Genomic DNA, 12,387 nt, shown 5'->3' with positions numbered 1-12,387 from the left:
CGTGTTACAAAAAAGTGTGTTTCACTGGTGTGCTTCATCAGCCTCTGTACCTCAAGACTCATGGCCTGAAAGATAAGGAAAGCTGGTCCCTGAGGCTTGGAAGTGACAGGGAAACAGAGGGACCAGGAAGCTCAGAGGCTGGGGTATACTCCCAGCATGTGCCCTGACCTGAGTTTGAATCCCAGGACCAGAAGGTGCACCTTCCAGCCCCATTTGGTATGGCCCTGATGACCTCAGCACTGCATCACCAGGCACTGTATCATCTGGCCAAGTTGCCCAAGCATCACCAGCAGTGGCTTCTGGTCTCCTGAGCACTGCTTGGGAGCCCCCTTCGACTGAACAGAGGCTGAGCCATCTCCCAGGCCAACCCTGACCATCTGTCCCACGAGGCCATGAACACTTCGGTTTTGTGGCCAACTCTAGTGCCAGGATGCTGGTTCTGAGTCAGGGTACAGATAGGAATGTGGGTCACAGAAACCAGCAAATGACTCTGCAAAGGGTCTCAAGAGCATGGCAACCACAGCTCAACAGCATCTCCCTCAGCATCACAAATGATGGCCCCACACCATGTTCACTGCAGCACCTACTACAATAGCCACAGTATGGAATCAACCCAAACGCCCAGTAATGGATGCGTAGACAATGAAAATGTGGTGCATATATGTATGCATATATACACATGTATATATACACGTATATAACAGATATTATGTAACGCATATATGCTTATAATGGAATAGATACATAATGTACATTGTACATGGTATATATATGTATACCATTATACATACCACATATGTGTATGTATATACATACACGTATGCTGTATATATGTGTTTATATACATATGTGTATGTACATATATGCATAATAATATATACATAATTTGGTACATATACATAATTTAGTGTATGATAGATATTATGTATCACTGTATTACTGTATGTATATGTATATATTTGTATATAATGGTATATATACATAACAGACCTCTGAGCTTCCCTGGTCCCATTTCCCTTTGTGCTAGCATCATGAAGCTTCGGGGACCAACATGGCTTCCCTTGTCTTTTAGTATACATACATTTGGTATCTATATATACGTAATACAGTTGCAAGGAAGAATGGAATCATGCAATTTGCTGCAACTTGGATATAATTGGAGGAGCTCATTTTAAGTGAAGGACGAATATCAGATGTTCTCACCTATCTCTGGTCTACAGAATAATATGACAAGGGAATGGAACGTGTCAAAGGTGGGCAAAACTTTGGCCCTAGATTACAGAAATAAAAAGGCTGGGAAAAAGAGAAATGAGGGGAGGAAGGAAGAAGGCAGATGGGAGGTGACACAGGGGCAAAAGTCAGGGACCTTGACTGCGTCGGTGATGCAGAGGTAAGCTATCTATATACATTTAAACTGCTAGAGTCAACACTCCTGTAAGCATGAGACCGAACTGCAGTAATGAAACGTAAAAATGTGCAGGCTCAGGCTCAGGGGTGAGGGGGAACCTGGGGACACTGGTGGAGTATGCACACACTGGTGGGGGAGTGAAGTTGTGACACTATACATCTAAAATTTTATTATTCACATTTTAAATCACAATGTCTAAATTTAGCTAACTTAATTTTTTAATTAATCAATTTTTAATTAGTTTTAAATTATTTTTTAAATTTAGCTAACTTAATTTTTTAAACTTTAATTTTTTAAACTTAATTTTTTAAACTTTATTTTTCAAAACTGCATGCCTGGCCCCAAGTGTTTTTGACAATACTCCACATGTATTGCAGAAATTTAAAAGGAAAACTTTCTGTTCCTCTACATGTCAAACAGAAACCCTACTTTTTGTTTTTTCAATAGAATTCAGGGATTTCTGTTTTTTGTTTGTTCTAATTTTGTTCATTTGTGGGGCCACACCAGATGATGCTCCGGCTTACTCCTGGCTCTGTGCTCAGGGATCAGTCCTGAAGATGCTTGGGGAGCCAGACAGGATGCAAGGGATTGAAATCAGATCAACTGTATGCAGAGGGAGCTCCCTACACACTACTAGTCTCTGGCCCAAAGAATTTCCTCTTGGAAGCTCAAGCTCCCTTCGTCCAGGAAGCCAACCCTGACTTCCTTCAAAGTTTGCAGCCCCCTTGTCGTTTGAGGTGAGGGAGCTCTGTCTTTGTGCCTAGTATCTCTTCTGAGTTCAACTGGGATCCATCCCACACTCTTTAGTCTGGACAATTCTAGAACCTGCTCTTAACTTGATGATCACACATGGCATTTTTCCTTCCAGAAACAGTAATTCCTGAGACCAAAGAAATGTTTGATCATGTTTTGAGCTAACCTTCAAAAAAAGGGAAAGCCAAATAGCCTATGTCTAGTTTTTTCTCAACCAGAGAGATGTCATTAATAGTTAATTGGCTTTTTAATGGCTGGGAAGAATTTCATGATTCGGGGGCCCGCTGAGGAGGGTTATAATGAACATCGATCCAGCCCGGGAGCATTTCCAAGGCAACAGCAGTTCTCAATCATGTCGAATTACAGCAGTTATCTCGCCGGGTGTCAGCTGTCCCCAGGAGGATCAGTGAAAGGGGGAAAGTATACCCTTAGGTCAAGGTTTGACTTTTCTTTGGTTTCCTGCAGTTTATCAGCTCCCCACCTTCACCCCATCTCTAACAAGGGCTGAGAGATGGTACAGGGGGTAGGGTGCTTTCTTTGCACGTGGCTGATCTGGGTTCAATTCCTGGCACTGCACAGGGTTCCCCTCCGGACCCCCAGGAGTGACCCCTGAGCACAGACCAGGAGGAAGCCCTGAGCACAACTGAGCATGGCCTCAAAACAAAACAGAAGGAGCAACAGAAAATAGAAAACTCCTCAATCATAACACAAGCCTCCTGCACTTTAAAGAAGAATCAGAGCAAGGGCTGTGAGTCCTAAAGGCTCCTCCGCCTTCAGAGCTGAGAGCACCATGCAGAGGTGGGGCGTGGGGGGAATACCTGCGGTTCATCCGAGGAGTGCAGGAGTAGAAGGTGGCGAAGTAGGAAGGGGGAGGAGCTGGCGGCACAAAGTCGTCAGGGTCCGGGAGACGCCCATGTTCTTCCACTTCTTCGGCGGATATCTGGGACTCATCCTAAGTGGACCGCACCTCAGTTAGTCCCCAGTGGCCACCCCCCAGGTTTGAGGCGGGGAAGCCAGTGGGTTTGAGGAAAAGGGAAGGGGGAGCAGACAGCGGGGAAGGCGGGGGCGGGGGCGGTGCAGCATGTGGACTTACGATGCAGGATCTCCTGGCTGCAAAAATCTGGAGGTAGCGGAGGGCAGCGGCCACCAAGCAGACGGTGGTGGTCAGGGCATTCAAGGCACACAGGGCAAAAAGGACTTTCTGGGACAAGGATACAATGATGCCGTTAAGCATTTCAAAGCAGTTGAGCACAGTGCAACCTAAAAACCTTTTACAATGGCAATACTGGCCCACAGGACAATTGTCATGAGAAAATGTAATACATTGACTCCAGCGCTGAGATCTAGATTCAGCTTCACCCAGTGTGAGCCACCGGTGGTGCACACCAGCATCAACATGTTAAAGGATACAGAGGAGGTCTAGCTCATGGTAAGTCCGCAGAGATGCTGTTTATCATCAGTACTCTCAGGCAACTATATGCATTTCTTCATTGAAATTTTTGTTTTAGAAATTTCCTGTCCCAGAACTTTAATCTTTGTGTGAGCAACATGACGCTGTGTGGAAAGCCGTGAGTTTCTCTTGGAAACCTGTGTCTCTGGTGGCAGCAATTCTCAATTTCCACCCTCCCACAACATCCACACAGGACAACAGCCACTAATCTGTGGCCACTGATTCTACTTCAAGAGCAATTGGCAGAGTGGCCGCAAGCAGCCCAAGTAGGACAAGGCTAGGGGTGGGCGGCTATGGGTGGGCGGCCAGGGAGTCTCTCTCCTCTAAACATTCCAAAACTTCCCATGGCCGCAGTCCTGGCGCCTTACTGGGGCTTTCCCCAAGTTCAATTCTGGACAGAAAGTTTGGGGTGACTCAGCTATCAAAACTCCAGTAGCCAAAGAAAGATTTCCTTTTCACATCCTGCCTAAACCAGAGAGCTGACAGCAACTCTCCCTTTGCTTAGAGATTCCTCAGACCCACAAGAAAGGAAAAAGAAAAAAGAAAAAAAAACCCAGAGCAAAGATGTAAAGTGAACCACCAGCTACCACTATCCAAAAGCTAATTCTTCAGGGTTCGATAATAGCCTCTGCCACTCACCAGGCTCAAAGGCCATAGGACTGGACACCATTCTCCTCCAGGTTCCTTTTATATTTACCTTCAGGTTGTGGAGAGAGGCCATCCCTGAACATTGCTCAAGGATCACTTGGGGGGATTTTGTGATACAGGAGGTTAAACTCAGACTCCCCGCACGGAAAGCATGTGCCTGAGAACGTAAAGCCATCTCTCTGACCCTGGGATCATTTGCTTTTCATCTCTTACCCTTGCTATGATTGCTTTCTATTAGATGAGAAGTAATGTGATTGTTTTGCTTGTATTTTTTGGGTTTTTTAGCTCCTCAAGTCTTTAGTTCAGAACAGCAGCCTCCAGCACTCACTTAGGCCAAAGAAGGACAAATGGGCAGGAAATGGATAAATGGCTTCGCTAAACACATATATATGTGTGTATGTGTATGCACACATCTATGTCTATGTGTCATCCATATTTTCATATTCAGTAGACATGCATTTATATTTTATTTTATTTTATTTTATTTTTGCTTTTTGGGTCACACCCGGCGATGCACAGGGCTTACTCCTGGCTCTGCACTCAGGAATTACTCCTAGCGCTGCTCAGAGGACCATATGGGATGCTGGGAATCAAACTTGGGTCGGCCGCATGCAAGGCAAATGCCCTACCTGCTGAGCTATTGCTCCAGCCCCTAGGCATGCATTTTTAATGTATCTTGTGATGTGTATGTTTTGGCTCTTTTAAAAGTTTTCTATTGAGTGATGTTGGAATGATGTATTCATGAAACTATCATTAACAGTATTGTAAATCACAGGATATCAATAAAGAGTAAAAAAATATTATGGTTTTTGTTGTTGTTGGCCTTTTTTTTAACAATTCAGGGTCAGAGAGATAGTATAGCAGGTAAGACACTTGTCTTGCACATGGCTGACCCTGGTTCAATCCACAACCAGCAGTGATCCCTGAGCAAAGCGTGTGTGGTCCAACCCCCCACCCACCCCCACACACTCTCTATCAACTTTTACTCTTATACTTAACACAAGGGAGGTACCTATTCATAACAAGAGGTACAATCATTTTTTCCCTACACTCAGTTATATCTTGAGGTTATTGAAAAGCCCCCCCCCTGTCAAAAGGAGAGAGAGAGTAAGAAGGAAGATGCCTGCCACAGAGGCAGGGGTGGGATGGGATGGGGGTGGCAGGAGGGGTACTGGGAGCATTGGAGGTGGAGAACATGCACTGGTGGGGGGATGGGTGCTCCATCATTGTATGACTGAAACTTAATCATGAAAGATTGTAACTGTATCTCACTATGATTCAATAAATTTTTTTCTAAAAGGGGGCCCCTTTTATTTTGTGATGTAATTGGTTGAAGGAGGTGGGACCGACTACTTGGCGCACTCCCGCCTCTCTGAGGGCTCTATGTTGCATTTTTTGGTGAAAGGGGTCCCATCTGTCGCACCTTAAGGAGGAGGTGGACAGCACTACAAGGCTGAACTGGAAAGAGCTTCAAGGCATTTTCTTTGTCTGTGCATTTGGTTGGTTGAAATTCTTCACAACAGAAGCAAATCTTGCCTTCACCTAAGTCCACCTGTAAGGAGAAAGTAAAAAAGCAGAAAAATCATTCCTGAATTATTAGGAAAAAATTAAAAAGAAATCCTGGAGCACTGATTCTACAGAGTGAGATATGACAGGAGGTATTTCTTGTCTGTCTGTCTGTTTGTCTGTCCATGGAAGTGTGGCCCTATGTGTGCCAGGCATACCCTCCCCACTGTTGACCCTGTGCTATCTCCCCAGCTCCGAGATTCTCATTTGCTTTTAATGTGATATTATGTTACAGGTGCCCGCTGGAGTAAATCGATGAACAACGGGATGACAGTGATACAGTGATATACTTCCCAGTTCCAGTCTGAGCAGGCTTGGAGTGGACCTCCTCCACCCAGATCCCCCACTTTCCAGTAGCTTTGCAGACACACCCACAAACTGCCCCTGGCGCCATGTAATCCCATCAACGGCCAAGATCCAGAGACTATAAAACAAAGCTCCCAGAAGAAAGCAATGCAGAGTCTCCTGTCATCTCACCAGGCTTTCCTCACTGGGGTCCCTCGGAGGGAGGCGGGTTAAGTTTCCCTCCCCACTCCAAGCAGAGCCCTAGCAGCCCAAAACCTCCAGAACCCAGCCACAGCCATGCTCAGGGCTACTCTCTACACATTCAGATGAACTTCACGCATGAAGGAACTGGCAGAGGAACCCAGGTATGTGGGACCCGGGACTGAGATCTCCAAGCCTGCTCGGACTGGGACTGGGCCTCCTCCACCCAGATCCCCCAATTTCCAGTAGCTTCACAGTCATACCCACAAACTGTCCCCAGCGCCATGTAATCCCATCAATGGCCAAGATCCAGAGACTATAAAACAAAGCTCCCAGAAGTGCACGGTCACATTCTTGGCCACATGACTTCTTATAATCCAGCCCACTGATATACCTAAAACAGCACACATGTGTTTGGTTTAACACACTTGTTTATATTTTCTTATATACATTCTCCGTCCCTCTCGTAAAGCCCGGCAAGCTACCGAGAGTGTCCTGCCAGAACGGCAGAGACTGGCAAACTCCCCATGGCATATTGGATATGCCAAATACAGTAACAATAATGGTTCTCATTTCCCTGACCCTGAAAGAGCCTGCAATATGGCACCGTTTGGAAGTATGAGTAAGGAGAGTCTGCTGAAAGCGTCGATTTACTCGAGTGGGTACTGGTAATGTCTCTATTCATCCCAGCTCTGAGATTTTAGCAGCCTCTCCTTATTCATCTTTCCCAACTATTGGAGGCTCTTTCAGGGTCAAGGGAATGAGACCTGTTATTGTTACTGTATTTGACATATGGAATACACCACAGGGAGCTTGCCAGGCTCTTCTGTGTGACACAGTAATACAGTGATACAGTGATTATATATTGCAGGCCAGGGAAAGGGGGCTGGAGCAATAGTACAGTGGGTAGGGCTCTTGCTTTGCATGTGATTGACCCAGGTTTGATCCTCAGGATCCCGTATGGTCCTCTGAGCCTGCTAGGAGTGATCTCTGAGCCAGGGGTAAGCCCTGAGCACCATTGGGTGCAGTTCAAAAACAAAACAAAAAACAAACTCAGAAAACAGAAAACGGCTCTGCTCATCATATTCTCACGGGACCCAGTGGAGCAGCAAACACACTATCTCGAGATGATGTGCTCGGTCACTGGGATAGAGAGTAAAGCAAACTAACTGCTGTGGATAGTGCCGCAAGGAACTTAGGGGTGCAAATGTCTTTTCTCCATTTTGTTTTTGGGCCCTTGAGATATGTTCAAGAAGCGGAGTTACTGGGTCAGATGGAAGCTGAGTGGAGTTAGAGGGGAGAGAATGATCTCTTGTATACATGGGATATAAAGAAACATAATGGTAGAATAACAAATACGCAGAGAACATGAGAACTGGTTATTCAGTTGGAAACACACCACCTGGGGGAGGGGGCGGGATAGGACAGGGAGGAGGGCAACATCTTGGTGGAGGGAAGCATTCAACTGGGAGGAGGAGGTGGTGCTGGAAGATGTGATAGGAAAGTGATAGGAAACCCTATCAACAATGGTCCTGTAAACCACAGTGCAGAAACTTAGATATAAAAATAGAAAGCGCCTCTCATAGACACAGACTGGTGGGTGGGAGGAAAATGGGGCCTAGGCAGAGCATTAATGGAGGGACATGGACACTGGTAAAGGGATAGCTGAAACACTGTAGGTCTGGGACCCAATCATGAATAACATTGTAATTTCACAATGACTAAATAAAAATGAAGTCAAAAACAAAATAAAACCAAACCAAAGTGAGCAAGCTGCACGCAGACAACCCCAGCCAGGCTGGGTGAGAAAGGGTCAGCTCTCTCTGAATACAGATGAACAGCCCAGCCTTTTTCAGGATAACTGTGCCACAAATATTGCATGGGGCATGTTTATGGAAATAAAAAATATGAGTTGTTTACTGGCATTTAAATTTAACAGGTGGCCTGTAGTTTTATTTGCGAAATCTGGTAACCCTAGCTCCTCTCTTCCTCTTGGAAACGGCTCTCGTATGAAATCACGTGCCCCACCGAACGTGATCTCAAGGGCACGGGGCAGTTTAAGCTCCTGTGTGTGTCTAAGCATCCTGGGGTGCACTGCATGAGTAACAGCCCCCCTAATCCATGGGGGCTCACAAGATCTTAGTTCATATCTTCAATGTGCTCCTGGAGTCTAGTTGAAGTCCTGTTTGAAGTGGTAACGTCATTGCTGAATAACCTCAGAGATTTTTAATGAGCTGCTTTAAAATTTTTTGGCCACTTTTCCAATTTTCCCTTGAGTCAGGATGTAAAATAATAGAACACCCATAGTTGGAAGCTTGGCACAGGGAGAAACAGGTTTGTTGTTACTTGCCCCATCGCTTGCACTGTTGACATTGGCTCTACACTTATAACATTAACCCAGCAGTCTTTTCTTTTGGGGTAGAGAGGTACACCTGGTAGGGTCCTGGGGCTTCTCTGGGCCCTTGGTGGATCGATTCTGCCTCTACCCTCCCAAGAAGCATGGAAATAAGTTTCACCTGGTTCAGAACCCAGAATTCTAAGAAATTTTTTTTTAATTTCAGGTCCCTAAGTCACACTGAAAGAGATGAATTATTATGTCAGCCACTGATATCTAGATTTTGACATTAAATTTGTTTTCTGCATGGTGGTCGGGTGGTCGCCATAACTAGGCTGCTGACCCTGCACCAGGCTGTTTCACAGGGGCGCCCCCTGCCGCCCTGCTCATGGCCACTCTCCACACACTTGGCCTGAGCTTCTCCCACAAGTGAACCTTTTCCTGCACCTCCAGGCAATGAATGCTTCATAGGACACACCCGACCCATACTCCAAGAGTACCACACCACATTTGATAGAACTCAAAGGAGGAGGAAAACAACCTTAGAGGGAAATATTATATTATTTCATTTCTGCTTTAGGGCAGGGATTGAGGTTGGGGAAGGAAACACCCAAAACATGGTGGTGGGACTGGTGTTTGATATGAAATGTAATCAAATATTATGAACTACTTTTAAAATTTAAAGTTTTTTAAAAAGAAAGCAAACATAGACCTTTTCTGGTTGATTGGTTGACAATATACCTCTTGTTCCCTATTTTACTAATAAAAAACAAATTCTAAAAATAAATAAATAAATAAATTTGTTTTCTGATACAAAAATTATAATGAGATATCTTGAGGGATGCCGTAGTCCATCAATTCATTCTCATTTGAATTCCACCCTTTCCATGGAGACTAACATTTCACAACTTACACAACACACACACACACACACACACACACACAAAAGCACGCATACATGCACATGCACAGGTACATGTCTGTTTTATTTTTAGTTTTCTCCTATCATCTCTTATTTTTTAAAATTTGTGCATTTTGGGCCATCCCCTGCAGTGCTCAGGGCTTACTCTTGGCTCTGTGCTCAGGGATCATTCCTGGCAGACTTGAGGGAGAATATGTGGAGATCATGGAGGTCAGTGCTTATAAGGCAAGCTCCTTAATGCCTGTCCTATCTCTTTGGCTCTGTCTCCTATTTATTTATTTTTTTCATTTTGGGTCACACCTGGCGATGCACAGGGGTTACTCCTGGCTCTGCACTCAGAAATTACTCCTGGCAGTGCTCAGGGGACCATATGGGATGCTGGGAATTAAACCCGGGTCAGCCGCATGCAAGGCAAACATCTTACCTTCTGTGCTATCGCTCCAGCCCCTGTTTCCTATTTCTTAAGGTAACTCCTGCTCCTCTTATCTCCACCTCAAAGGAAAACCACTCTAGCCATTCAGGCAGATGGGAACTCTTCTCAGCAGCTTTGTCTGGGCCCCCTTTTGAGAATCAGTAACAGTCTTTACCATCATCAGCCCTATGCAGTCTCCAGCACAGAACTCCCCGCCTGGATACAAACAACCCTGTTCAATGGCACCATACAAACGGCTCACAGAGATGATCCATCAGCCTCTGCTCTGCTCTTTGACCCATGCCTTCCTTCCCCAGAGAAGAATAAACCCATTTTTTCAAATAAGGCACAGTGCAATGTATACCTCTTGAGCTGGGTATGCCTCAAGACCTCACCTGCAGATTCTACCCACCCTAGGTAAGATGCAGTGTCCTCCACTGAGTACTCCCTCCCGACTTGAATCCTTTCTTGTTACAGAGCATCCAGATAAAGAGAACCCAGGCCTATGTGGGCACCCCTTTTTTAACACAGTCACAGAGACAGACACTTCAGTTCTCCGGAGCCTCAGGGATGAGCCTCTCCGGATGGCAGTGTTTTCCAGATGGGTGAAGGTTGCTCCCTTTAAAGCAGATGGCCTGAAAGTTTAATCACTGTGCAGATTGATGCTTGTGCACTGCTGCGGGCCGCAGCCCAAGACTGTGCACCCCAGGCTGTGAATCCTCTGTGCTCTTGCTCTTCCTAGTCCTGATCCTTCACTTCTGCTTTAAATCCTGTCTCTGCTCACTATACCCAAACACTCGTTGTAACTTCTCTTTCATTTTCTTCTTTTGATTTCAGGCCACACCCAGCAGTGCACAAAGCTTTCTCCTGGCTCTGCGTTCAGGAATCTGTCCTGGTGGGGCTTGAGGGATCATATGAGTGGCAGGAATTGAACCCAGGTCAGTTGCATCCAAGGCAAGCACCTAATCCATCTTCCATGTCCACTCTTCAATCCCTTTAACCTATCTGCAAGCAAATCTGCTCAGCCACCCCTTCCAAATGATAGACACCATCCTTCATCCTGATGCTGAACTTAGGGCAGTTAGACCTCTCATCAACTCATTTGTATGGTTCTCTGCCTGGCTGCATGCTAGAATCTTTGAGGGAGCTTACAAAAAAGGGGCAGTAATGTCTTTAGTCATTATCAAGCTAGTGAGAAATTAAAGGAGAGAAGTACTTATTGTTCTTAGATGGTTATGGGTAGAAATAGGAAAGACCTTGAATAAAGAAAGTGTCTACATAATTTAAATTGAATATAATTATGCCCCAACCACTTTGGAAAACCATTTAGCAGTTTTTTTATAAAGTTAGACAGGTTACAAATGATGCAACAATCTCATGCCAACAAGTTATTCAAGAGAAATGAAAACAAACCCATAAAAAAAACCCAAGTCTACAACAATGTTCTCAATAGCTTTGTTCATTATATGCCTTCAGATTGGAAATAAACCAAATGTCTATCAATAGAAGAATGGATGAAACAAATTGTGGTAGTTTTTACACAATGAAATACTGATCTGCAAAGTGAAAAAAAAAGCAAACACTGATTATAAAACAAAAACATGGATGGATTTCAAGATTATACTGAGCAAAAGAACTCAGGTACAAAAAAGGAACAGACCATGGGATTCCATTGCTTGGAAGCTCAAGCGAAGGAAAAACTTATCTTTGGTAAAAGAAACTGGAATTCTCCCTACCACACAGCAGAGACTGCCTGAAAGAAGGTACCACAACGCACATTTAGGATGCATGCATGAGTACATCTGTAAGGATGAGTGTCCCGTCTATCCATTGCTCTGCATAGATATTGATCAAAACTCCATGACCTATAGACCTTGGATTCATAATGAATTTTCACATTGAGAATGGAAATTTCAGATTTCACAATGAATTTTACAATCATTAAAAAAACGAATGGTTACCAAATGAATGAATGGGTAATATAAAATTAAACAAAGAGAAAAACAAACAGAAAAAACATTCCCTACAGTGGAAGCCTACACTTAGGGAAAGGCCTTTGGCTGCTCATGCAGAATGATATGAGTAGCACTATTGTTCCTACTGGCCAAAACCCAAACCACAGACAACAATAAGGAACTAGCTCTTTCTTAAAAAAAAAAAAAAAAGGGTGTGTGTGTGTGTGTGTGTGTGTGTGTGTGTGTGTGTGTGTTAGATCTGTATCTAATATGTGGTTAAGTAAGAAAAACTTTAGGTAGGGCAGAGGATATGATATAATCCCTGTTTTAAAGAGTCACAAATGACCCACTTCATACCTATTTATATAAGATAATGAGCATAAAGAAAAGGAACACCCCAGCATATTGCCAAGGATTTTGGGTGACTGATGTGGTCTCTCCAGAAAGTTTCA

The 12,387-nt window shown here is 44.5% G+C and overlaps 1 protein-coding gene across 1 annotated transcript in view; it reads right to left on the bottom strand.

The window, feature by feature from the left end:
• Positions 1-12,387, bottom strand: part of ENTREP1 (endosomal transmembrane epsin interactor 1) — an 82,217-nt gene that overhangs the window by 17,983 nt on the left and 51,847 nt on the right. Inside the window, exons 4-6 of the mRNA XM_055121334.1 lie at positions 5,683-5,811; positions 3,255-3,362; positions 2,980-3,113 (exon numbers count right to left, since the gene is read on the bottom strand). Of these exons, the coding sequence (XP_054977309.1) occupies positions 2,980-3,113; positions 3,255-3,362; positions 5,683-5,811 (371 nt within the window). The remainder of the gene's footprint in view (positions 1-2,979; positions 3,114-3,254; positions 3,363-5,682; positions 5,812-12,387) is intronic.

Source organism: Sorex araneus, chromosome 1 (assembly GCF_027595985.1).
Source record: "Sorex araneus isolate mSorAra2 chromosome 1, mSorAra2.pri, whole genome shotgun sequence".
Taxonomy (NCBI): domain Eukaryota; kingdom Metazoa; phylum Chordata; class Mammalia; order Eulipotyphla; family Soricidae; genus Sorex; species Sorex araneus.
The sequence above is the reverse complement of the archived record's forward strand: the minus strand, read 5'-3'. Positions and strand labels throughout refer to the sequence as shown.